A 24,621-nucleotide genomic window follows, 5' to 3' on the forward strand; every position below is an offset into this window, starting at 1 on the left:
TATTAGTGTGATTACAATTAGAAATTTAGAATCATCAAAGTGGTTTAGATTAATAAGCAGATACGAGAACTATTTGGGTCTTTGTCACAAAGTGGAGGCTTTAATTTGAACAATAATCTACTAATAAGTCGTTTAATGATAATTCCACCTATCATTTTATCGTGGAAGTCTAGATTGATTAATTCCATCATAAGTATCTCCATATTCTACTTAATGTCGGTTCAATAATGGATTTGAGTCAATGATTGGAAAACTATCTTTTTTTTAATCTTAATTTGCGTAAAAATTGAAAAATTATGATCTTAATTAAATCATGAAAACTGTCCTAATTAACTCGAGGATTAAGAAGAAAAAAAAGTGAAGCATGTGGAGTGCCGCATGATATTCATAGCTGTTATGTTATGTTCTCTCCCGGTGTGTTAAAATCAAAAGTGAGCATTGCAATTTGCAACGTGGCACTGTCTTCTTTATTCTGAAAAGAAAAACGCGAGTCTACGCCTCTTGACGGATTGCGAAAATGAAATATAGGGTTTCGCACAAGTTCCCTGTGCTTCCTCGCCACACTCGTCCCTTTAACCACACTCGCTACTTCACTTCCTTCGCCAAGAAGTTCCAAACACCTCAACCTCGGGCTTCTATCAATGCCGGAGGAAGTGGAAATTCTCAAGGTCAGCTGCTTCTCCACTCCACGCCCCTGATTGCTTAACCAAGCCAGAGAGTTTTTTTTTTTATTATTATTAAATCCATACACACGATGAATAAATTTCCGTTTTGTTAAATTGTTCGTTGATGGAAGCTGAATGCTGAACTATATAGGCTACATGAGTAGTTTTTTTTTTTTTTAAGAGAATGTTTTGCTATGATAGCCATAATGATTGAAATTGTTGTGGATTTTCAAAATATTGAACATGGTCTTATTATATTGGGATTGACTATGTATTATCCATGTTCTGAAACGTTGAGCTTATTGCTATGAGAGTGTGCAGGGAATTCTTTTGTTGTACCTGGAGCAACAGTTGCTACCATACTTATGCTTGGTGTTCTCCATGCCCGCCGACTCTACGAGGACAAGAAGGTACATTTCTTGCAACTTTTAATGCATATACTGTGTTAGACTAATAGGCAATGGCATGTTTTGGTTGCACCACTGATTCTTTTGGCAACATCAGTAGCCACATTGTCTTTTTCTCCACTTGCCTATATTAGCTCTGATAGATCTGCATCTCCCCCAAAATCTCCTTTTCCTGCTTAACCCAGCCTCATGTGCTTGGTGTCTGTTTTTGGTTTATCAACTTGTAAAGTCCAATTGCTTCCTATTTGCCAGTAGAGATTACCACTTATTATGTGTGAGCCCTTCTGTATGTTCTACACTGTTTTTTGTTATGATACTGGAAATGTTTTCACACCGTTGATAGGATTTGCTGTTTATGTTTTCTGTTTGCTCATTTGGAGTTGTAGCTTTATATGATTTGTGGTTTACATAATGTCTACAGAATAAATTTGTTATAACATTAAAAGCATCCAAACATAAGATTAAAAACAAACAAACACAACCTTGAGTCATTCAAAAGTCATAACTAATTCCCTTGTGACAGACTGAACAGATGAAGGAGAAGGGAATCGAAATAGAATTCCAACCTGATGCAAAGGTAAAACTTTTACATCAGTTCACAAAAGAACATCTGAATTGTTGTGTTGTGTGTATCAGTACTCATTTGTTTTAATTCTGAGACATGTGCCTTGGTTTTGTCAACACTAGGCTACATTTTTGAGATTACTGCCTCTGCGTTCAATTTCTAGATGTTGGGGATACTTGACAAGCATGGTAAGAAGTCTATGTAATATTTGAATATCCTTTTTTTAATATATATATATATATATATATATATATATATATAGCTATAATTTTATGTTTGCAATGTTGTCCCGCTTATGTTTCTACTGGTAGTAAGAATCCAGATAGGGAAACAATAATCAGAGTAATTTAAGCATAAGAGACCTGATGAAGAAATAAAAGGAGGTCAGAAGGAAAAAAGGGAAGTACATAATAAAGGAGGACAAGTAGAGCAGCACTCCTAATCAGAAAAGGAAGTACAAGATAAAAATGATGCAGCATATTTTTAAATTATATTTTTGTATAATATATTTCTCTCTCCGTTTATCAATTTAAATCTAACTCTATAGTTTGAAAATGATTCTACATGTTATATGTTATTTATATAATTTTATCTGTTCATGAAAAAATTCAGGAAATACCTGTTTGGCTAAGGCCCCATATCTATAAAGCGTGGGCTCGAGCATTCCATTCAAGTATGATAGATTTTTTTGTTACATTAACATTTTCATCATTTTATTGTGTTTGCTCCTATAACCACCATCTCATGAAACTGACAAAATTTGTTCATGATAAACTATGATCTATAATTTGTGTAAATATGATCCTAATTCTTATAATCTTATTGACATCTCAGATTTAGAAGAAGCTGCTTTACCTCTAGACAAATATGCCTCTTTAAGGGATTTTTTTGTTCGCACTTTGAAAGAAGGTTCCAGGCCTATTGATGTTGATCCACAGTGTCTGGTAACTGGTAACAGCTATTTGGAAATCTCAAATGTCTTTGTGCCATTTTCAGCTGATACATAACCTGTTTGACCATATTTATTTTCTGCAGGTTAGTCCTGTGGACGGTACAGTTTTAAGATTTGGGGAGTTGAAGGGAGCTGGAGCAATGATTGAACAAATTAAAGGGTTTTCATATTCAGTTTTTTCTCTTCTTGGTGCAAGCCCTTTCCTTCCAACAACAGATGTGCAAGAGGAGCATAGTGAATCAATAACAACTACTGTGAAGAGCAAGAAGTCATGGTGGAGAGTTTCATTGGCTTCTCCAAAAGTGTGGAACCCAACATCATCACGGTAATGTGATGATGTATTTCTATTTGTCTTATGCTAACAATGTCTTACGCTTACTGGATCTGATTGTAAGCATTTGTATTTAAGAAGGATCCGATTAATGAAGAAAATCACAGATTGATATATTTATATGCTAATCCTCACAAATTAACACCTAAATCTTCATCATGCATCTACTGTTGATTTTTTTCATGATGCATATTATCATGGATATTTGTAATCATCATTTGAGTACTTCAGGTAGGTGTTAAAGTTATTTGAGTTTCCATCATACAATGCTTATTGCCTTCAAATAATGGAGACTTCTGATTTAGCAAGCCTTCTGTAGGCGCAGCTGCAATCGAAATCTGGATTGTTTGATTTAATAGGATAAGGAGCCTGAGGATTCTGTGAACTCTTTATAATGAGAAAAATCCTTTTCTTTTTAATTAAAATTAACAATCTTTTGGGTCCTCTTTCCAAGAAATGAGCCTTGCTTCTCTTTCAGTATGATTTTTATTATTGTTTTACTGTTACAAAGCAAACTTGAGTAATTTGAACTACATAACAAGCAAATTTTTCATTTCAATACTTCTATTGCTTGCATGGTTTGGAAGCATGCATTCCATATGATATATTTTATGTTTATTACCAAAATTGTAACCTTTTCTTGATAAATGCAAATGATTTTTTTATATTGATCTCTGGCCCACCAAAAGCTGAATGTAATGCCTGACAATCCATACATCATTAAAAAAAATCATTTCAGCCCAAAGAAAGGCCTTTTTTACTGTGTGGTTTACTTGAAGCCTGGAGATTACCATCGGATACACTCCCCAGCTGATTGGAACATTCTTGCACGCAGGCATTTTTCTGGTAAATCATCTCATGCATGCCTTTGCTGTAACAAATTGAGAATAACACCTTCAGTTAATCTGTTTTAACTGTGTGTATAACTATATCACTTAGCCCATGATTTATTGTTATGAGCAAATAAAAATTGTTATATCCATTACTGAGCAAAGATAAAGGCTCAGTACTTAGCTCTTGAGGCTCTCTCAACCAGATACACAATTTTTTGGGGGATGGGCTTGAATTATTGTAATTTGTGCTTTCATTGAGAGCTAGCCAGTACAAACGGAGCAACATGGGAAGGAGTGGAACCACCCTAAATGGATGCTTAACTTGTAGAACTTCAAGGGTTAGCACCTCCCAATGCGGCAATGCCCAAAGGTCCCAATTTTCTCACAAAGGACAAGATACTCCTCTCTTTCCATCCCCTCCTCTTATTTATAGCAATCAGCCTTAATTCTTTTCTATCTTAGTCCAGTAAACTAACAAATACCAACAGTTAAGTAACAAATTAAATCTCTACTAACAGATTGACAACTCAGAACTATCTAAGAGAATCATAACAGAAACTCCCTTATTTCCCACTGATAAAAAAAAATCACTGAAACCCTTTCCTGAAGGAACATGGGGTGAAAATTCCTTTCCGTAATAGTTCATCATATATGCTATTCTCTTTGTTTGTTAGTGCTTGAGTTAAAAATAAAATAAAAAAATCTAATTCATTGTTTGTTGTGTTCTCTTCTGTTTATCCAAAAGGGCCAACTAATTTCTGCCAGTGATCATAAGGAGTATACCTTGCAACGAAACAATGAAAAGCTTCACCATAACTTGCTTTTGTGGCTTCTTCATTTCAAATTGTTTTACCTTGTTTCTTCCTTTTTGTTTTCCTCTTCTAGGGAAACTTTTACATTTGATTGCTGAGGGGTACAGGTGCAGATTTTAGATTTAAGGTGGATAATTGTTTTATAAAGCTCTGCATATCTACCTCTTTGTTATACATATCATGTAAATAGTTGTTCAATTGTGTGGGAGAAAACAATTAAGTAGAAGTGTAGATTTTCATGTTTTGCATATATTGGTTATATGCATCACATGAATCAATTTGTAATTAGTTTTACTATATTCTTATTTTCTGTTTGTTCTATATTGTTTATATTGCAGGTCGTCTTTATCCCTTGAATGAACGTGCTACAAGAACAATTAGAAACCTCTATATTGAGAACGAGAGGGTACTTTATATCGGATTGCCTTGGTCAATGTCATTGTGTTGTGCCTTTATTTTAGCTTTCATTTCAATGCCTCACATTTCTTTTTATCTATTTATTTTTGGCAATGTAATTAAGATTGAACATCAAGACTTCTACCTTAATTCTACCCAACTTTCACTGCTTGAGTTATGCTTAGTGGCACATTGATCTATAACTTTAGATTAAAGATAAATTTATTTCCTCAAATAAACTAGAAGCTGTAAAACTAATTGTCTAACTGCATGGGACTCTTTCACTGAAAATACCTATTCTTCTCATTTGAATATTTTTCTAGGGAAATAATTAAATTATTTTTAATTTTTAGTTCTTGGTTGGAATGGCATTCTATCTAGGTGTACTTGGTATTCCATATAAACTCGGAAATATCCTAATCTTCTCTTCTGCCAGTCTTGCTCTTTTTTTGGAGAGAATTACTATTTCTTGATGAACTAATGAACTTATTTATGATGAATCCATTATCCTAGTGGTGAATTCCATCATAAAATCATTATCGTTCACCACTTCATAAACAATTTCATCACACTTGTGTTTTAGAATTATAGCCTTTATTTTGCCTTGGATGTTATTTACTTTTACAATTCTCAATGGATTTGATTTATGACACTCTGATTAAATTCTTTCAGTCTTCAATTTATGATTACCTACTGACTATTGACTCTATAAGTTGTTCAGGTTATTCTTGAAGGTCTATGGCAGGAAGGGTTTATGGCACTTGCTGCAATTGGTGCCACAAATATTGGGTCAATTGAGGTATGTCCATTGTTCCTTAAGGATATAATTATAGTACTCTAATGTCCATAGTAAAAACAAGGGATATATAAAGTGTTAGCAACTCTAGGAAAAGACTAAAATATCTGCTAATTTTGCAAATCTTACGTTTCTTTCCCATTGAGTTCACTAAACATGCTATAACCTGTAACTATGTCTGTCTGTATCAACTTTCATGGATCAACGGCAAGTTTCCTTTTTAAAAATAATGATACCTCATACTAGAATTGAAAAATTAAAGCTATCAGACCCAATATTTAAAGATAACCATTGGCTTGGGATGACTTCTTTGTATTTACAGTTGCTAATGTCCTGTCATTGACTGGAAGTTTCATTAATGTCTTTAGTCTTAACTCTAACATGGCAGCTTTTCATTGAGCCCGAACTTCATACAAACAGGCCAAGGAAGAAGTTTCTTCATTCAGAGCCTCCTGAAGAACGGATTTATGGATGTGAAGGTGTAGGCAGAATGCTCAAGAAAGGGGATGAGGTTAGAAGTGTTGTTTTTTTGTTGTTGAAACTTCTGTGGCAATTCACTGATACAAATTAAAGTAAACACCGAGTACAAAATATACATAACTATCTAAGAGGCACATAATTGAATATTTGAATTAGCATACTTGGGAAAATGTGTCAATTTTTTTTTCCTTTTAAGAATTAGTAGATAGACTGTAGTGAGGTGCAGTTGAATATGGGTTCTTTTTTGTTCATTGTACTTAAATTACTTCTGAACTATGTGCTAACAAAATAGATTTGGCATAATTTAGTTCCTTTTTTCTTCTTGTTGATCCCAGTTAGGTGCTTTCAACATGGGATCAACAGTTGTGCTTGTTTTCCAAGCCCCAATTTCAAAACTCCCTGAGGGCGATTCATCTCAAGAGTTCAGGTTCTGCGTCGGCCGTGGGGATAGAATTCGTGTTGGTGAGGCTCTAGGAAGGTGGCATAGTTCGTGACAGACATATTTGTGAATATACGCTTCCCCTGACTGTTGGTGAAACTTGAAAGCATTTTCGATATTTTATATAGGGAATCTTTAATACCTCTAACTGAAAACTGTGATTAGTAATTGATATTAATGGTGCATTGGATATTTTGAGTTTTTGACGGTGTTGATGTTTTATTGTTCATCCAGAAAGCATAGAACTTTCGTGGAGATGTATGATCGACGTCCATGATATAGCGAGACGTAGATTTACAAACATAAAATTAAGATCTATCTTATACTATATGTTTCAAAATAAATAATATCAATATAGACTATCATAATGCTATAAGATTAACACAAATACTAATAGAGAAAATATTATATCCCTCATAATTAAGAAGACAATATGCTTTCACCTTTTTTTGAGAGAATGCTTTCTCCTCGAGTCATATTCAAGCACTCCTTTGGCGTAAAACTTTTATTACTCAGACCAATTGTTTTCTCAAACATAGAGATGATCATTTTTATATGAATAGTAAGTTAGAAACTTTCTGACACGGTATCTTTTGTAACGGCAAGTGTAAAGCATAAGTGGTTCTTTAGTAGAGGAGATTATGAAAGAGACTTAGAAAGAACTCATGAGCTTATACAAACAATGATTTTATTTTAACACGTGATGATCCCAACTGAAAGCTCCTCTAGTATATATACAGAAGTGTTAACAAGGAAAAAATCATGACTTACATCAACGTTTGCCTTGATTAAAACAGACTGTTACACGAATTTCATGACTTACATAAACATCTGCCGTGAAGCATACACTTACAATTTTATAAAAGCCAGTTATTGGCGAGGTCCGGATGGTATCGATTAAATAAATTGTTGGAATTTCAAAAGTTATACATTCTCGGAGAGCTGTATATTCTTCTTGTTGATCGACGATTATTACAATATCAGGTAATCTCGTCATATATTTAATGTCGCAAAGATATGTTTTCAAATGAGCTAAATGTCTCTTCAATACAACGGCATCTCTTTTAAAAAAATTATTGAGTCTCCTTGTCTTTTGTTGCATTCTCAAGTCCTTGAACTTTTGAAGTCGTGTTTTTGTAGTATACCAATTTGTTAACATACCGCCAATTAACATAATGACAAGGAGCTCTTATTGTCACCGGTGCTACTGAATCTGCTTTTTTTTTTTTTACCAACAATTAAGAATTGTTTTTTCTCACTTGCTGCATCAAAAACTAAATCACAAGCTCCTGATGAAAACTAAGCAGTTCTAATAAGATTTATAATATGAATACCCTTAGGCTATGTAGATATATAAGGTGACATTTTAGGATTTCATTTTCTAGTATCGTGACCAAAATGAATTGACAAAAGACTTTTATTTAAAATCAATCACTTCCTATTTAAGATAATTCTTCTGACTTGACGTGATATTGAGATATTGATGTGACACTATTTTATTTGCCTTTGTATAATATTATTTTCATTCAATCACAAATTATATACATGATAAATAATAAGTGATAAGTTTGTTGATTTTCATAATAAATAAATTGAAAATATTTAGTATAATTTTATATCCAAAATTAAATTTCAAGATCATTACTAGATGATTCACACTCTCTGTGGTTGACTAAAGTAGTTTTCAATTTAACTAATTTTACATTTTCCACTATAAACTAAATGAAAATTTCAATAATTCCAAATCCACAAATTCTGGCCCTCTTTATATCATAACGACGTTTTAGTATATCAAAACCTTGTTCCTGGAATAGCAGCACAGTGTCAAGATTAGTCCTGGGCCAAACTTTTGCATCGTTCAATATATTCTAATACGTAAAAGATTCCTAATTTTGGACCTATTGTCTCTTCAATCCAACCAGGAAAATGAAAGAGATGATGATTTCAATTTTTTTTCTGCCTTTTCATTCCTTTGTCCAAAGGACAAAGGCCAAAAAAAAAAAGTCAGCATAAAAGTGATGGAGAGTAATTATTTGCTCGTTGGAGCTGGAAATGGAGTGTATTTACCCGTAATATTTTGATGGAATGGATAGGGTATTATAATATTGATCTCGCACCACCTCACATATGTCATTTATATTATATATTAATGTAATTAAAATGCTACTTAAAATAAATAATTTATATTATAAATATACTCTTTTACAAAAAAAAAAAATTATGCTTTGCTAATTTGATGATTAACAATAACAATTTAGGAGACTAGTGAATCTAAATTTAATATATCTTATATTAAATTTGTTTCATATTTTACTTAAAAATATTAAATTATTATTTGCTTTTACGTATAAACTTATGATTTTATTGACAAGTTCATTTAAGATGAACTTTTATGAGCTGATATTTTATATTATTTGATAATTTCAATTAGTAGTGATGAATAATACTTATTTAATGACTTATCTTTGTAATGTTAGATGATTATCTTTATAATGTTGTTTATTTATGAATTAAGTTTGGACAAATTAATATTATGATTGTTTGTTTTTAATGTTATGTTTAGATTATTTAAGAGTGAAATTCTAATTTACTTAGAATAACTTTTGAATTAATATATTTTTGTTTATGTATTAACTTTATATATAAGTAATGTATTAACTTTATATATAAGTAAAGTAAAGTATGGATGGCTCATGCAGGTATGAGTATATAGTTACTGAGTAAGATGAGGATTAAAGTTATTATTTACACAAATATGAGTCTAAATATAGGTTTTTAGCTCAGGTAAGAAAAGATCAGATTCTATAAAATCTTATGTGGATCCTTCCCATTCCCATTCTCATCCCAGATTTGACTAAGTGAGCTTGGTAGGCCCACATTTATGAACGTCCTAATCTGCATCGCAACTCATGACTTCGAAATTGATCACCAAATGTTGACAGCAAAATTCATGGTGATGAATTGAAAACACTAAATAATTTTATCTTTATTCAATCTACTTTGCAATGCGAAAAAGGACTTGGACGCATTATCTAATATCTATATTGTATACAGGAAAGCCGGAAACAGAAAACAGATTTGCCTCTAATATGTGAAGAGTATACAGAATAAAATTTAGATACTATTTTTATAAGTGTTTTTTTTTTTATGTTGTTTTTCTGTCACAATTTGATTTTTTTTCTCTCAATAATTTGCATGCAAACTTTACTGCAACATCTATCAAGATAAAACTAGAACTAGTTAAAAAACTCGCAAGTTTTGCACTAAAATTTGCTTACAACCGTTAATTAAAATTTTAAGCATCGCAACTTTCCAATGGTTCCAATGTCGAATGTCGTGTACCGCTTCGCTATCGCAGAAAGGAGACACAACATAAGCATCGAGTTCCTCTTTGCAAATTCATGAAAAATTTAAATCTTTCCATACTTCAATTTGATTCAGGTATTCATATAAGATATTTGTTTAAATCTAGGAAGAACCGAATATTTAATTTGCTTCGCGTATCTTATATTAATACTCTTTTGGATACTTCACCGATACATGTTTTTGATATATCCAAGCTTCCTAAAAATTTAATACAACTCCATAAAACACGTAATATGCATGGTTTAGAGACATTTGTTCCTTAGTGAACAAAAAATGAAAATTATTCTCTTTATAAATGATTTCAAGAAAGGAATGAGATTTTATAAAAAAAATTTATTTTTAGTAATGTTTAAGAAATATGTTTTTAATTTGGATTTGTAGAATTGTAATTATATATTTATTATCTTTTATAATTTTTTATATATTTTTAAATATGTATGTTACACATATCCTGTCTTATATATTTTAAAATAATTATATTATCGTATTGGACATGTATGATCTCTCATATATAAACGTTGAAAATGAGTCGAGTTCAATTCAGTTCAACTTAACTCATTAATGTTTAGTTCAGCTTGCAATTTGACTTGATCTTCACATGAATTTTTTTTTTTCAACTTGAACGAGATTTATTTCAAACTCGAGAATAACTCGGTTCAGCTTGTTAAATTGAATCACATGAACCAAAAGTCAAAATTTTTAAATCCTATATATTTCAAATTTTCAATTTATTAGTAGATTTTAGGAAATAAAATGATTAATTTATTTTTTTTAAAAAAAATAAAAGGTAAAATTAAACTTATTTTATTAGTTTTGTAGGACCATAAAGTATGACAAAAAATAATTACAACCAATATTTACATAGATAAAAATTATCTGCCCTACGTATATAAAAGAATAAAAGACTCAATCAATTATATATATATATATATATATATATATATATATATATATATATATATATATATTATAGGCTGATTTATGAGTCAAACAAGTTGAATTATACATAACTCAAGTTCAATTCGTTTATTTAATGAGTTTAATCTTTAGTCAAGTTCAACTTATTTTATTCATGAACCAAATTTGATGAGCTAATTATCAAATCAAGTTTTGAACTATTTTTGGATTGGTTTAATTCATTGTCATCCCTTTATATACACTTAAAGTGTTTGTGCATCATAGGTCATGTATGTTGGAGTTTAAGGATAAAGATGAAGCTCCATTATAGATAAAAGTGGATAATTTGAACAACATAAACGGAAAAACATGCAAATTTAATGTTTTAAGATTTTAAGTTAAAACATAATATTAATTTTATTTGTGTGATATGTCCATGTCTCATTAATAAGGATCTCTATAATATTTTATTCCCCAATCTCCTAACACACAAAAAAAAATATTTTATACAATGCATATGCTCAAGTACCATTGATAATTAAACACGTTTAATTCAATCATAATCACACACCGTGGGCCGAATTAGTTTCAGACCTAACCGTCATAAAACACCGAAGATCTCTTGTTCATAAAAAAGAAAAAGAAAAAACGTTTTCTCTTCTACTGCAGAACTTCAGGCACAGATTCTGCAGCGGCCCCAAATTCTTCACCAAAATCCCTTCCGTCGTAGAAATTTCACCAACATGACTAACTCTAATGATTGGGCAAGCTGGGCCTATCTGTTGAATGATATACATATTTCTAACTGCTCAAAACCCCTTGACGCTCCTCCCTCCTTCCCTCTCAATGTCAATACATTCCAAGGACATCTCAGCCCTGCACCTAATTCAATTATTGTTTAATGTATTATTCTATATTACGTTTTTCCCGTCTTCCTTCTAATTTAAATTAGTACGTGGTCTTAAATTTTCGCAGCTTACTTCTTATATGGTGGTGTAGCAATAACCTAGCTAGCTAGACCCTTCCGTTAACGTGATTTCAAGCTCATAGTTAACTTCCAAGAATACCCGGGTGGAGGAGGACCTTTTTTTTTTCTTCATACACTAAAAGAATATAAAAAAATTGTTAAATAAAAAATTAATGGCTGAGTTTAACATATAGATTAACGGTCAAAACTCAGTTATTGATAATGAGTTAGTTTCGAGTTAGCAGAATAATTTGTCGATATAATAGTAGGCATGTAGTTAATTTTTTTTTTTGTTGGTGTAGAGTTAAGAATTACTTAAGACAAAATAAAAATTAATGATGCTTATTTATGTAAAAATAAAATTTGAGTTAATTTTACACATTTTCATTTTTTCACTAATGAAATATGATATTTATTTATGAATTTGAACCCAGTAAAAAAAATTATGAATTTGAATCATTTTCATTTTTCATTAATGAAGTATGATGTTTTAGTTAATAAATATATCATCTTACATACTATTAATTAAATTAACCCTTCACTTAAGACTGATCTCTACAAAAAGTTGTATCCTTATCCTTTTAACTTGACCTGTCTTATCTAAAAAGAATTTTAAGATTCAAATTCTTCACTCATTTATTTATCAAAAGATTCCATCACTCATTTCTTAAGAATAATTTAAAAGTGACCATAGAGCATATAATTAAATATAATCAATTAAAAGCAATTTTATTGCAAATATTTCAACTTTATTATCATTTTAATACATCTTAATTTTTTTATCAATACTTGTATAAAAACGAATCGATTTCATGATTTTACCTAAGTTTGATTCGCATGATTTCATTTTTTGGAGAATTAATCTGATAAGGTTTTTAGTTGTTTTTTTTTTTTATATATAATTCGCCAAACTGTGCGGCCAATTCCTTTTATTGTAATGGAATGTATCATATAGTCCTACCATAAAAACTACAATTATATTATTTCGATACATTTTTTAAACTATTTTTATAATTTTATAATCTCTTTTCTTCACATTGCTCATTTTATTTTACATATTTTATCTTTTATAAATATTTCTCTTAATTATAAAAATAATTACAGAAAAAGTTGTTGAAATGGAATTTTCCTGAAAAATATATGGCCACCTAAAACATTTTAATATTGTGGACCGCTTGTCAAATTCTTATAAGTTAGAGTTATTTGCTAAATAAATTAAATCAATATTTTTAAAAGGTTTAATTAATTAAAAATTTAGATTTTGGTCCATTAAAAAAACTTTTTTTATTACCATTTAAAAAAATTAAACCATAACAAATCAACTGATTTAAATGAATATAAAAATACGAGAATATTATGATTATATTAATTTTTATTACAATATTGTGATATTATATATTTGTTAGTCTATTTAAAGACTTAATTTATTAGTCTATATACAAGTACAGATTCATTAATTTATGTTTAAAATTATGTTTGTAAATTTATTTGATAATCTTATTATAAATTAGACTTTTAAATAAGTTTTCAGGTTAGACTTATAAATTTGAAATTGTGGTTTGTATATCAACAAATAAATAGATTAAACTCAATCCTTTTAATTTGAGAATTAGATGAGAAAAAACTTGCCACAATTAATCTAATCCATCTTCACCCTTTTGATGTTGTACATATAAGTTAAATATGAAGTTGAAATTTCTTGACGAATATGATGATGTAGTAGGTAAGATGAAATTTTCAGAAGTAAGTCGTACATCCAGTTGTGCTTTTAGGACAATGTCACATGAATTATGTATTTGTGCGCCTAACTCTCACATTCTTGTGATCACTACCTTTCACAGTGGCCCATTGAAAGCGAGTGCCTGCTGTTGCCACCAAAACAGTTCATTCAAACTCACCTTTATATATGAAAATGAAAAGACACTATTCGCTACAAAATTATACAATTTAGATAAGATATTTACCATGCATGATTCCTTCACAGTTACTGAATAAAATAAAATAGTATGCTTTGTTGTAGGAATTTTAACATGAAATATCAGGATCATCAAAGATAACCAATTAACTTGCCTATTCCGAGTAATAATTCAGGAACTGAAAATAAGTAAACGACAAAAGTAAAAGTTTATATACAATTTAATTAAATTGTCTTCATAGTCTAAATACTTTACTTTTATCCGGTCATGTATAATAAAGTTGTTATTTTTTTATAATAATTAACTTCAAACTTATATTTAAGATATTTTTTTTAATTAATCAAGAGTATAAAAATAATTATACAAATAGCATATAAAAATTAAATTCAAGTTTATATAACCTTTCATTCATACATATACTGGTGTAAACAGGGGACATATATAATTGACAGAGTTCTTATTTTTTAAATATGTAACAACTATAAGAATCTAAACTCTAAAATCCATATTGACATTGACACTTGACAGGTTATTTTATTAAACAAGGTTCAAACAATATTGTATTATTTACGGTAAAATGTAATTTAAAATTTTCGGAATAACTGATTTTGATTACTCCCATCAGTCCATCATCTAAAGTTAAACATATAATATTATTTAAGCTAATTTTGATTTTCATATATTTTAAAATAAGTAATTTTAAGTTAATTATCTAAAATTCAATATTAACTTTAATGTGACGTATTAATTTTAACACAACCCTTATAGATTATTGACATAGTGTTTATGTAGCAAGAGGTTAATTAAAATAAAAAAAAAATTAAATAAAGTTTTAAAGATAAGATAATAAACTACTAACATATTTATTTATTTTATTTTATTTTATAAATATATGTATCATTAGTCTAGAGTTATTATTTTTTTTAATTATAAAATTTTATAAATTAAAAAATATTTAACATATAATTTTTTTTAATTTTATTTTATATTATTTCATACATATATATATTAAATAGTTTACATATTTTTATTTTTATTTTATCAATTTATAATTAAATTTCTTAAATTATTTTGTAACTTTATTTTAATATATAAACTATTTTTATTCTAATTATATAAATTAATAAGATTTTAATATTTAATATTTAAGAAACTTACATGTTAATATTTACATTTTAATAGTAAATAAGTTTTTAATGTCAATTATATAAATAAATAAAATTACTTAAATTAATATATAAATTATTTTATGTAATTTATAAAAATTATGTATATTTATTTTTATATAAAAATGATAAAAAATTATTTTAATTATAAAAATTAATAAATTTCTAGTTTTATACCATTTAAATATTATTTTAAATTTATGTCATTTGTATAAGTTACATAAAATAATTTATTTAAATTATCTATATATTAGTTTACGTATTTTTATTAAATTATAATAAATTAAGAACAATTTTTTTGTTAATTTATATTAAAATAAATTTTTATAATAAAAATAAATACATGTAAAATTTAATATTAAATATATTTAAATATTTTATTTTAGTTTATAATTTTTTTTAATTAAAAAAATAACTCTTAAATAGTGATACATATAAAATAATATTTATAAAATTAACTAAGTGACTTAAGAATTTATTGTTTTGTATTAAAATGAAAAATCATGAATTTAACTTCTATTGAGATCTGTTGTCAACGGAGAGAAGGACTAAAATTGTTTATTTTAAAAAATAGAGAAAATAAATATTTTGATTTAAAAATAATTAAAGAGATCAAATTATAAATTTAAAATTATAAAAAAAATAAAATTATAATTTAACCTTTATTTATATACACTTCTTGAGACGTCAAATCACATCAAAGAATGTAGCGTTGAAATATTTCACACTATTAATGTTGTATATTATATATATTACTAATCATTATTGACCATCAAACCAGTAAATCAATTAGTATTAAATTATTTTTGCTTAATCATTAATCATGAAATCAAATACGAATTAAGTATGTAGTTGTCATAAATAATTAGATGGAAAAGAGAATTTTGCCGCCTAAATTATGACTTACAAATATATATAACTAAATTGTCTCCAATAAAACATATATGTTGTTTATAAAAATAATATTATATATAACTATTATTTGAGTATTAATTTTTTCTCTTCCAATTTTTCTCATTTGTTTAGCATCTCTCTATATTTCTGCTTCATTATACGCTGCGACACTGGCGTAACTCGAAATTAAGCAATGACTTTTCAACTCATGATATTAATATTACTATTGGGAGGTTGACTAATTAGCAGACAGCATTTGACTGTCACAGAAATGCAAGTTTATACATAACATAGACAGCACGTGGATATTGGATAGCATAATCATATAATTGTTCTGTGCTTTTCTCGAGACCTTCAAAATGCAAATACACTTCTTCTATGTGGTCTCTTTTGTTTCAGCGTACGTTAGATCCGTGTGTGGAATCCTAGGTTTTAAATAGTATTACCCAGTTGAATGATAGCAACAGGTCGAAGCAAACCAAGTATTGCTATTGTGCTTAAAAAAAATGCTGTTATTTCCATTCAAATTATCACATTGGACTGGTGTGCAAACGTATCAATGTTGTTAGTATTGGATAGTACACTCTGGAGACACACTTAATTATGTTTAGTTATTTATGTTTGCATTCGAACCTTATCAGTACTTCCAAAACTCCATTGGATTGGAGTAGTGTTATCCCTATCGCATATGATCAATAGTTCAAAACTTTAAATTTGTGGTCATTCATTTGAAAAGGAAATTGTTGGGTCATACTACGCTCGTTTTGCATGGCCTCCTGACCATTGCATATGCCAAAATACCAAACATGTGTTGTAATGTTGAAAGCTGAAACTTAATGGCAATTGGCGAAACTAGACTTATTTGTTTTTGGCGCATTAGTACCATTATAAGACATACAAGGAATTAAAGAAGGTTGCGTTGTGATTTTGGCCCTCATTATAATTGTAACTCATGATTTTAAATTACGGTTACGGTCGTGTTACGGTAAACGAGAACAACTTTTACATAACAAATAATTGTAAAAATATGTGTCCAATGTGATCACAATTACGATTATGATGCGATCAAAATATCTTGCGTTACGGTTACAGTTGCGATTGTGAATGACAATTTAAAATCATGTTGCAACTTAATCTTAAATTCTCTAATATAGTCATCACATGATAGCCAAAGATAGCAAGTGAGGCATCACCGACCTGCACCGTCATTGACTAGCCACTACTAATAGTCTTGCACAACACTCATTTTATTCCAATCTCCAACAACCGAAAGTACGTACACGTAGCTAGCGCGTCAATTAAATGATTTAAATCCACGTTGTAAAATGACACATCTATATGTATTCTTCACCATTACTTCTAAGTCTATCCCCCCACTTTTTCCCAAATTATCAATAATATTTCTGTTATCGGCAACAGTGCTAGCTGTGCAGTGTGCACCAACCAAGGATTGTGTTTTCTTAATATTTACAGCAAACGTTGTTTTTCGAGCTTGGTAAATATTGGACTGTCTAGGATTATTGTTTAATTAACTTCAATTGTGGTTATTCGGAGCACAATACTTGGATTATAATCCATTTTGCTTCATCGCTTGCTTCCAAGTCCTGTCTCGTTTATATTTGAGACTCAAGCTAGTGGAAAAAAAGGTCAATTAATTTCTCCATATCTTTCTTTTGGAAGTAGAAGACAGAAATTTGTTGCAGTGGTAATTGAGTTAATTCCTCATTTATTGTTTTAGATTATCAAAGTTTTTATAGAAGCTAGCAAATATGGAAGGTGGTTTTTTTACACCTTGGAAGAATGAGCCTTGGCAGGAGTTAGCTTCAGAGGACGTGAAGGAAAGTGAGCAATTGATATCGTTGCCACCCTTGGCTGAGCCACCGACACCCCGTGAACCTATGGAGTTCTTATCTAGGTCATGGAGTCTCTCTGCCTCCGAAATCTCAAAGGCTCTCTCAGAGAAACAAAAGCAAACTTTCCTCGATAACAAGGCCCCAGACACATTGCCCGAACCTATTTCCGCTCCTCAATTAGCAGTAAGTCACACACTAATCAAATTTAAATTCAAAGATACAATTATATTGTATCTCAATCAACTGATACCAGATTTGTTCTAGTTTAACTAGCGATTTTAAAATTTAAGTCCTCTTATGGTTTTGTTAATTAATATCCATAGATATTCTATGTTTTATTTTATCGATAACTATTATTTATTAGTTTTAGCTTTTCTGTTATATCTCTTTTAAAGATATTTTTATCTGATTCCATCAAAATTGTCTCTTAAATTAAATGAATGATGCTTGTAATAAGTTTGATGCATAATTTTAACAAGTTGTGAGTGTGTTTTTGCAGGGAGGGAAGATGATAGTATCTGGAAATTGTCGAAGGATGGGTGCGATTGGGAAATGGTTACATCAGAAGCAGTACGGCATTACGAACGTTTCCGTTAAGAAGAAAGACCGGGCGCGCGTGGAAAACGCGCGTGTGCATTCTGCGCTATCCATTGCGGGGCTGGCCTCTGCGGTGGCCGCTGTGGCGGCAACAGAGGACCCTCGCGGTGGCTCTCGTTCTAAATTGGACGTTGCTCTCGCTTCGGCCACGCAACTCTTGGCTTCTTATTGCGTTGAAATAGCGGAGATAGTTGGCGCGGATCGCCAGCGCGTGGCTTCCACAGTTAGGTCTGCGGTTGATATTCAAACGCCAGGAGATCTAATGACTCTCACTGCTGCAGCTGCAACAGGTAATTACTTAAATTTATTTGTGAAAATAAATATTTATTTTAATAAAATAAGTAGGTTTTTGTTTGTTTAAATTATTTGTACTTAAAAAAGAATTTTATTTATTTTAAAAAATAAATTCTATCTGTTTTTCAATAAAATACTTATATAAAAAGTATTTATTTTAAAATTATTTTTTTAAAATTTAAACAAACTTACGTTCGATCTAACTTGAAAAATGTTTTTGAATTTGTGAGATGTGCTGTGGAATAAAATATATTGAATTGAATTATTGATGAATGATGATTCATTGTTACATTATAACATTATATCAGCTTTGATACCATATTAAATTTTATAGTGCAGCCAAGGCATCCGAAAGGTCCCCTTAAAACCGGTTCATAAGGGGGTGGTCTACCCAGCTATATAAGCACTTATCATGTTCATGAATTACCCGATGTGGGACTATTCTTAACAAGGAGATGCAGCTCTGACAGCGAGAATGCCAAAAGAAGCAAAGAAAAATGCGTCAATAAGTCCGTATGATAAAGTGATAGCGGAAACGCAATGGCTTCGTGCGTTTGACGGTCAGATGTTGGAACGTTATCCTCCGTGCCTGGGGGATTTGTTGCAGCTCACAGAAAAAGGTGCTGTAATTGATTAAGATTATGCTTACATTAATATTTGTTCATAATATTGAATTTCGCTGTATATTAAATTTGTCTCTCGAATTATGAACACTGGTTAATTTAGCTTTTAAAACTATGAAAATATTATTTTAATCCTGACAAGCATTTCCATCCCTCGAATAATCAATGCTTGGTAATTTTACAAAATTAAATAACATGTTTTAGTTTCAAGAATTAAATTCATGATATTACTAATTTTAAGGAGTAATTCAGTGTATTACTACTTACTTGGTTGTCATTGTTTAAATCAATGCTTGGTCATTTTTTTTCAGGTGCTTTACGATGGAGACATGTCCATGTTTATATCAAGAAATGTCAGGTGCCATATTAAAACCTGGCCTACAAACTAGTATGTTTTTACATGGGGTGGCGAGTTATTTCTTTTAGATAACAATCTCATTTATTTTATTTTTCAGGTTAAAGTTAAGATCAAAAGCAAGCACGTTGGAGGAGCCTTCTCCAAAAAGAACAAATGTAAGCATTATTAACATTAAAAACTCTAAGCAACCATGCCCCTATCCTTTAATTTGCATTTATTTATTTCAATTATAAGAACAATGTGATGGAATATCATCTAATTATTTTTTAAATTATTGACAATTATTGATTGTTTTGATCATTACCATTAAAGGTGGTAGTATTTAAGATGTTATTTAATTAGTTCATAGTGTAAGAATTGTCATTGTAAAAGTTATAAAAATTAAACGCTGACAAAGTATTTTCTTTTAGAAGCTTCTGTTCCGTTTTTTTATTTTTTCCTTTTGGCTCTAAATTGCTGGCAGATTCTCTAATTCCGGGTAAATTATGTTGCAAGTTGTAACAGGTGTGGTGTATGGAGTCTGTGATAAAGATAATGCATGGCCATATAGAAAAGAAAGGGAAGCATCAGAAGAGCTTTATTTTGGCCTGAAAACTGCACAAGGTCTTCTAGAATTTAAGTGCCAGAACAAACTCCACAAGCAAAAATGGGTTGATGGAATAGAATTTTTACTTCGTAGGGTCAACTCTGTCGAAGCAACAGAGCATTCTCTAGAATTTTTAAGTATTAGTACCAGTACATGATTTGTTTGGATTGTATATGCCGATAGGATTTAGAAGAGTGAAACATAAAAAATTTTGTCAAACAAATGCTACCTCTACATTACATAAGCAAAGAAACAATACTGTTCACTGTAGGGGTTGCTTGTGACCATGCTTGTTAATAGTAATACGGTAATACCAATTGATAGGTGTTAAAACCTGTTTAAGATATAAAAGTTACTGCATCTCTCGACGTCAACCTTTTGTTATTTAAATTATTAATTAGAATAGCTTATTTTATTATAACTTTTTTAAAAAGATAAAAAAATAGAACCTATGTCCAAAACCACACCACCGTATAACTCTTATGAAAGAAAAATCACTTAATCATCATTATTATATGATGATAATAGTTTATATAAATACATATTTATTATGTCTAGAATGGCAAATGCTTTCCAGTACCACAAATTAAGTTCCAAAGGGAGTATACTCTATTCAGTCTATTGAGGGTTTTTTTTTTCTTTTTTTCCTTTAAGTCCAAGATTTTAGGGTTTTACTAATCTTGTTCTTTGGCCATTGATTAATGAATTAAAAAGAGAAAATATTTATCATACAATTTATAGAAAAAAGCAAAAAAAAATCATGAATAACATAATTTTACATATTTTAACAAAAAAAAATCATCTTTTAAATTTTTTGACCAATGCTCCAAGTACATTGATTAACATTTACCAAGATTTTTTTAGATGAGTGATGGCTCAAGAACTATTCAGGAAATAGTAAAGCAATATAAATTCCATATCACCATTACTCAAATCCCTTCACAAATAGCCTCCTCTATTGAATGTGAAATTAGATTGAACAATGAAGATTGAAGAGAGGAACCTATGGAGCAGTCAGTGTCTTCTTCATTCATTTCCTATTTTAGAGAGTATTTATTTCTTTTTTCAGAGAGTGTAAGAAAAATTGTTTAACTTACCTTAAATTTAATTTTTATAATAATACTTTTTTTAAAGAAAATTTTATAATAATACCTTAAAAATTACTAGTATATAAAAAGATGTTTCGATGTTAGTTTAAGTTTTTATAGTAATAGTGTCTATCTATTTTTAAAACCCTTATTTTTATTCAATAATAATGGTAACATGTTTGGATGTAATCACAACGACCAATAATCGGAGTCACGAACTTCGGAAGTTGCGGAATTAGTTTCACAGATTTCTTTGCAATCCTTTCACGATTAAATGGGATTCAAGTCATATTGTAGCTTTCCTTTCATGTTTCTCTAATAAATAAAAAAATCTCGGCAAAAGAAAAGAAAACCTAATAAAGAAAAAAAAAACATTATCTTTATAGAGACCACGAGTCCACGACACGCGTGTAACCCCACTATTTTTTTTTCTTTTAACTTATGCGTACATTAACTGTAACTTATGAGAGAAGTTAATTATTTTCTTTTAAGTAATTATTGATAAGTTTGTCCAAATATAACCATAATGTGGGTTTTTGAAGTAAATAATTATATGCACTTATAGAGATATGCCCCATTTTAATTCATTTTAACAACTTTTTTTTAAAGTAATTATTGATAAGTTTATCCAAATATAAGCATAGCGTGGGCTTTTGAAGTAAATAATCATATGCACTTATAGAGATATACCCCCATTTGGCAGAGTGTATAATTGTTGTTTGTCCTCAAAATACGACAGTATTCTTTTTTTCATATGGCAACACTCGAAGCTCACAATAAGACCTGATAGCGCTTGTGAGGCATTGTTTCTCAAGGTTCTCTGATTTCTGCACATAGCTCTGCAAGTTATCTCTATGGGAAACTCTTTCAACCTGCAATTCAGATTCAGCCAGTTCACATTAAAAAGAAAAAAAAGGGGGGGCAGGGCAAGGCATACTTAAGGCTATCAGTTAATTATAAAACAAATTATGCCTCTAATAGTCAAATAAATTGTGATATAGGTAGATTTTACGGACTTAGGACAAAAAGTTAATGGTATACAGATTCATGTACATCAGTATTTATTTCTGTTGTCAGTGCAAACCTTGAATCTTAACGCATAGTAAATGCGAATGTCTTCTATTTTTAGGATAAGAAAACACTAAATTCTATGAACATCTATCTGTAAGGAAATTTACCCCCAAAGAGCATAAGTTAAAATTTGCATGAGATTAAAACTGAAGTCAGCTTTGAGATTTGGCCATGTAAAAGGAGACTCATAGTCATAATGTGCTAGAATCAAATTCAACTGGCACAGATCATATATCACACCAGTGGCAGCTAATAATTTGTTGATTCCATCTTATAGACTGTCATAATTTCTAGGTAATGGCATTTATGTTCACCATTTGTTCAATAATAGGTCCAGCATCAAGTCCCTCAGTCACAAAGTGACTTGTTGCACCAATTAATTTCACACCTGCATCAACGGCCTGCCAAGAAAACCAAATCATATTAAACATTTAACACGATTAGGAAGGAAGCATGACCAGCACACAACAAATTATTAGAATTGGCGATAAAAGGCCACCTGTTTAGATGGATTGCTACCGCTAAATGATGGTAACAGGCCATGGTGGATGTTAATTATATCCTTCCCATAACTCCTTAAAAAGAAGCTGGATAGTATCTGCACAAATAAATCAATAAAAAGGATAAGGAAACATAAACAACTGATGTTCCTCTTCAATTTAATCCTCAGCACCAATACAATCAAACAGTAATATAACATATACTATAGATGATAATCACAAGTAAAACTCATATTTTCCCAACTTATAGGCGCAGAGAAGAGCTTTGAGAAAGAGCCTCCTAACTTCAAGAGTTAAAACCAATTGCCACAATCAGTTATATATTGGAACAGTAATAAACATAATTTCATCAAGTTATTTACCCGCATAGACCTCGCAAGTACTAAAAAATCAGTATTTTGAACCAGCTCCAAGATCTCCTCTTCTCTTTTATTCTCTGCTGTTGTTCTCAAATAATGATAAGGAACACCGTGCATGTCAAGAAAACGAATCACCTCATTTTCTGGACTTCGATAATGGTTACTGTTAAATTTATCACATAAGCCAATAATAACTAAATATTGAAATAGATTAAAAATCAAATAAAATAAAGAGACATAAATTAATTTAGCAACATAGTTTCTGAAATTCCACCTAATTACACAAGTGATATCCACTGAGAGTCTTCCATCCTGCCATCCATGTAACAAATCAATCAGACAGTGGTCCTGCAACAATAGAAAGAAACCTTTATTTTAACACAAACATTACGTTACATAAATATGTGTATATTAAAAAGATAACAAGAGAAGAAACAATAATGTATACCTGCTTTGCTACGAGAATAGCAATCTTATATTTAGGATCCAGAGCTGGCACCCTTATAACAGATCTCATGGCATTGAATGTTTTAGAGATCCTTAGGAAATCCTCCTCCATTTGCATTCGAGGCCACATGACAGGATCAAAAACAAAAACACTGCAGATGTTGAACAAGATAAATAAATTGGATTGTGTGTGCACACAATAGATGCATATAAAAGAGTATATTTAGAGTACTTTCTGGAGTAGAAGACTCGTTTATTTTGAGGTACAAAAACATCAGCAGAGAGAATGTTGCCACCCCGAGAAGCAATGCAATCCGATAGATTGGCTACAATTCCAACCGCATCCTATCATAAGATAAAACCAATTCAACTGGAATTGTATGGGGATAATAGTATAAAAATTAATTAACGTAGAAATATTAGAAACATCTGTGGCTTACGGGGCATTGAAACACGTGGATTCCATGCGTGAGGAAGGAAGAACTGGAACATGATGGGTTTGTGGGATCAACAGATTTATTAAAAGAACTGTAACTGTTCCTGTTGCCCAATCTGAAAACGTTACTCCAACTAGAACACAGTCTTTGGACGATGCCCATTTTCATTTGGCTATCTCAAAATTAATCTATTTGGTGGGTATGTGTTTGTCCTCACACTACGCATGTATTGGCTTTATTTGTACCAAAGAATAATGGGAAAACATATACGTGGTCTAAAACTATAGAAAAGGACTTCAATAGGCTATATACGTGGTCTAAAACAATTGAAATTTTATTTACCTAAATCTATACATGTGTGGTCTAAAACAATTGGATTAATACATATATACAGCCGAGTTTAACTTCTTTAGGGGTTGAATCTCTCGACAAAATAAAAGCGTAAACTCAAAAAGGATTACAATCTTAAAGAAGGGCATCCGCTAACAGAAGATGCTTAGTGCAGCTAGACATATACTCTCATGTT

At 30.3% G+C, this 24,621-nt stretch overlaps 3 protein-coding genes and 1 pseudogene across 9 annotated transcripts; 2 read left to right on the top strand and 2 right to left on the bottom strand.

The window, feature by feature from the left end:
- The first annotated feature begins 426 nt into the window (after window positions 1-426).
- Window positions 427-6,983, top strand: LOC100811372 (phosphatidylserine decarboxylase proenzyme-like). Of its 2 annotated transcripts, none has more exons than NR_183223.1 (12): window positions 427-668; window positions 987-1,075; window positions 1,596-1,649; window positions 1,760-1,825; window positions 2,250-2,310; window positions 2,472-2,588; window positions 2,673-2,914; window positions 3,660-3,766; window positions 4,904-4,971; window positions 5,683-5,760; window positions 6,146-6,268; window positions 6,573-6,983. NR_183223.1 is itself a non-coding variant. In NM_001253280.3 (12 exons), the coding sequence occupies exons 1-12, from the start codon at window positions 518-520 to the stop codon at window positions 6,729-6,731; spliced, it is 1,308 nt and encodes a 435-aa protein (NP_001240209.1). In that variant the 5' UTR covers window positions 427-517; the 3' UTR covers window positions 6,732-6,983. The 2 variants fall into 2 exon arrangements, 1 of the variants encoding a protein (NP_001240209.1); NM_001253280.3 differs by having other exon boundaries at window positions 2,472-2,581.
- A 465-nt stretch (window positions 6,984-7,448) lies between these two features.
- Window positions 7,449-8,531, bottom strand: LOC121174818 (30S ribosomal protein S2, chloroplastic-like; annotated as a pseudogene).
- An 8,684-nt stretch (window positions 8,532-17,215) lies between these two features.
- Window positions 17,216-20,526, top strand: LOC100811905 (VAN3-binding protein). Its single transcript, XM_003517365.5, has 7 exons — window positions 17,216-17,528; window positions 17,621-17,918; window positions 18,235-18,622; window positions 19,079-19,246; window positions 19,561-19,607; window positions 19,705-19,762; window positions 20,112-20,526. The coding sequence occupies exons 2-7, from the start codon at window positions 17,652-17,654 to the stop codon at window positions 20,348-20,350; spliced, it is 1,167 nt and encodes a 388-aa protein (XP_003517413.1). The 5' UTR covers window positions 17,216-17,528; window positions 17,621-17,651; the 3' UTR covers window positions 20,351-20,526.
- A 1,338-nt stretch (window positions 20,527-21,864) lies between these two features.
- Window positions 21,865-24,318, bottom strand: LOC100791905 (formyltetrahydrofolate deformylase 2, mitochondrial). 6 transcript variants are annotated; one of them, XM_041016942.1, is made up of 8 exons: window positions 24,099-24,318; window positions 23,891-23,984; window positions 23,660-23,810; window positions 23,486-23,523; window positions 23,215-23,374; window positions 22,852-22,950; window positions 22,667-22,753; window positions 21,865-22,153 (listed from the first exon to the last, which is right to left on the bottom strand). In XM_041016942.1, exons 1-8 carry the CDS (start codon window positions 24,148-24,150, stop codon window positions 22,007-22,009), a joined length of 828 nt encoding a protein of 275 aa, XP_040872876.1. In that variant the 5' UTR covers window positions 24,151-24,318; the 3' UTR covers window positions 21,865-22,006. The 6 variants fall into 6 exon arrangements, 5 of the variants coding, with proteins under 5 accessions (XP_040872876.1, XP_006573712.1, XP_006573713.1 ...); XM_006573649.3 differs by having other exon boundaries at window positions 23,891-24,003; window positions 24,099-24,316; XM_006573650.3 differs by having other exon boundaries at window positions 23,486-23,559; window positions 24,099-24,314.
- Window positions 24,319-24,621: the final 303 nt, after the last annotated feature.

The sequence above is a fragment of the Glycine max genome, chromosome 1 (assembly GCF_000004515.6).
Source record: "Glycine max cultivar Williams 82 chromosome 1, Glycine_max_v4.0, whole genome shotgun sequence".
NCBI classification, from domain to species: Eukaryota; Viridiplantae; Streptophyta; class Magnoliopsida; order Fabales; family Fabaceae; genus Glycine; species Glycine max.

What these genes read in the sequence shown, in the direction of transcription:
- LOC100811372 (NM_001253280.3), top strand. Translation starts at nt 518, where the DNA reads ATGAAATATAGGGTTTCGCACAAGTTCCCTGTGCTTCCTCGCCACACT. An exon ending in AGGAAGTGGAAATTCTCAAG is followed by an intron (nt 669 to 986) that starts GTCAGCTGCTTC and finishes GAGAGTGTGCAG; the next exon opens with GGAATTCTTTTGTTGTACCT. An exon ending in TGCACGCAGGCATTTTTCTG is followed by an intron (nt 3,767 to 4,903) that starts GTAAATCATCTC and finishes TTTATATTGCAG; the next exon opens with GTCGTCTTTATCCCTTGAAT.
- LOC100791905 (XM_041016934.1), bottom strand. Translation starts at nt 24,263, where the DNA reads ATGAAAATGGGCATCGTCCAAAGACTGTGTTCTAGTTGGAGTAACGTT. An exon ending in CGAGTCTTCTACTCCAGAAA is followed by an intron (nt 23,811 to 23,890) that starts GTACTCTAAATA and finishes CAACATCTGCAG; the next exon opens with TGTTTTTGTTTTTGATCCTG. An exon ending in CTATTCTCGTAGCAAAGCAG is followed by an intron (nt 23,560 to 23,659) that starts GTATACATTATT and finishes CTATTGTTGCAG; the next exon opens with GACCACTGTCTGATTGATTT.
- LOC100811905 (XM_003517365.5), top strand. Translation starts at nt 17,652, where the DNA reads ATGGAAGGTGGTTTTTTTACACCTTGGAAGAATGAGCCTTGGCAGGAG. An exon ending in GTTGCAGCTCACAGAAAAAG is followed by an intron (nt 19,247 to 19,560) that starts GTGCTGTAATTG and finishes ATTTTTTTTCAG; the next exon opens with GTGCTTTACGATGGAGACAT. An exon ending in CTTCTCCAAAAAGAACAAAT is followed by an intron (nt 19,763 to 20,111) that starts GTAAGCATTATT and finishes AAGTTGTAACAG; the next exon opens with GTGTGGTGTATGGAGTCTGT.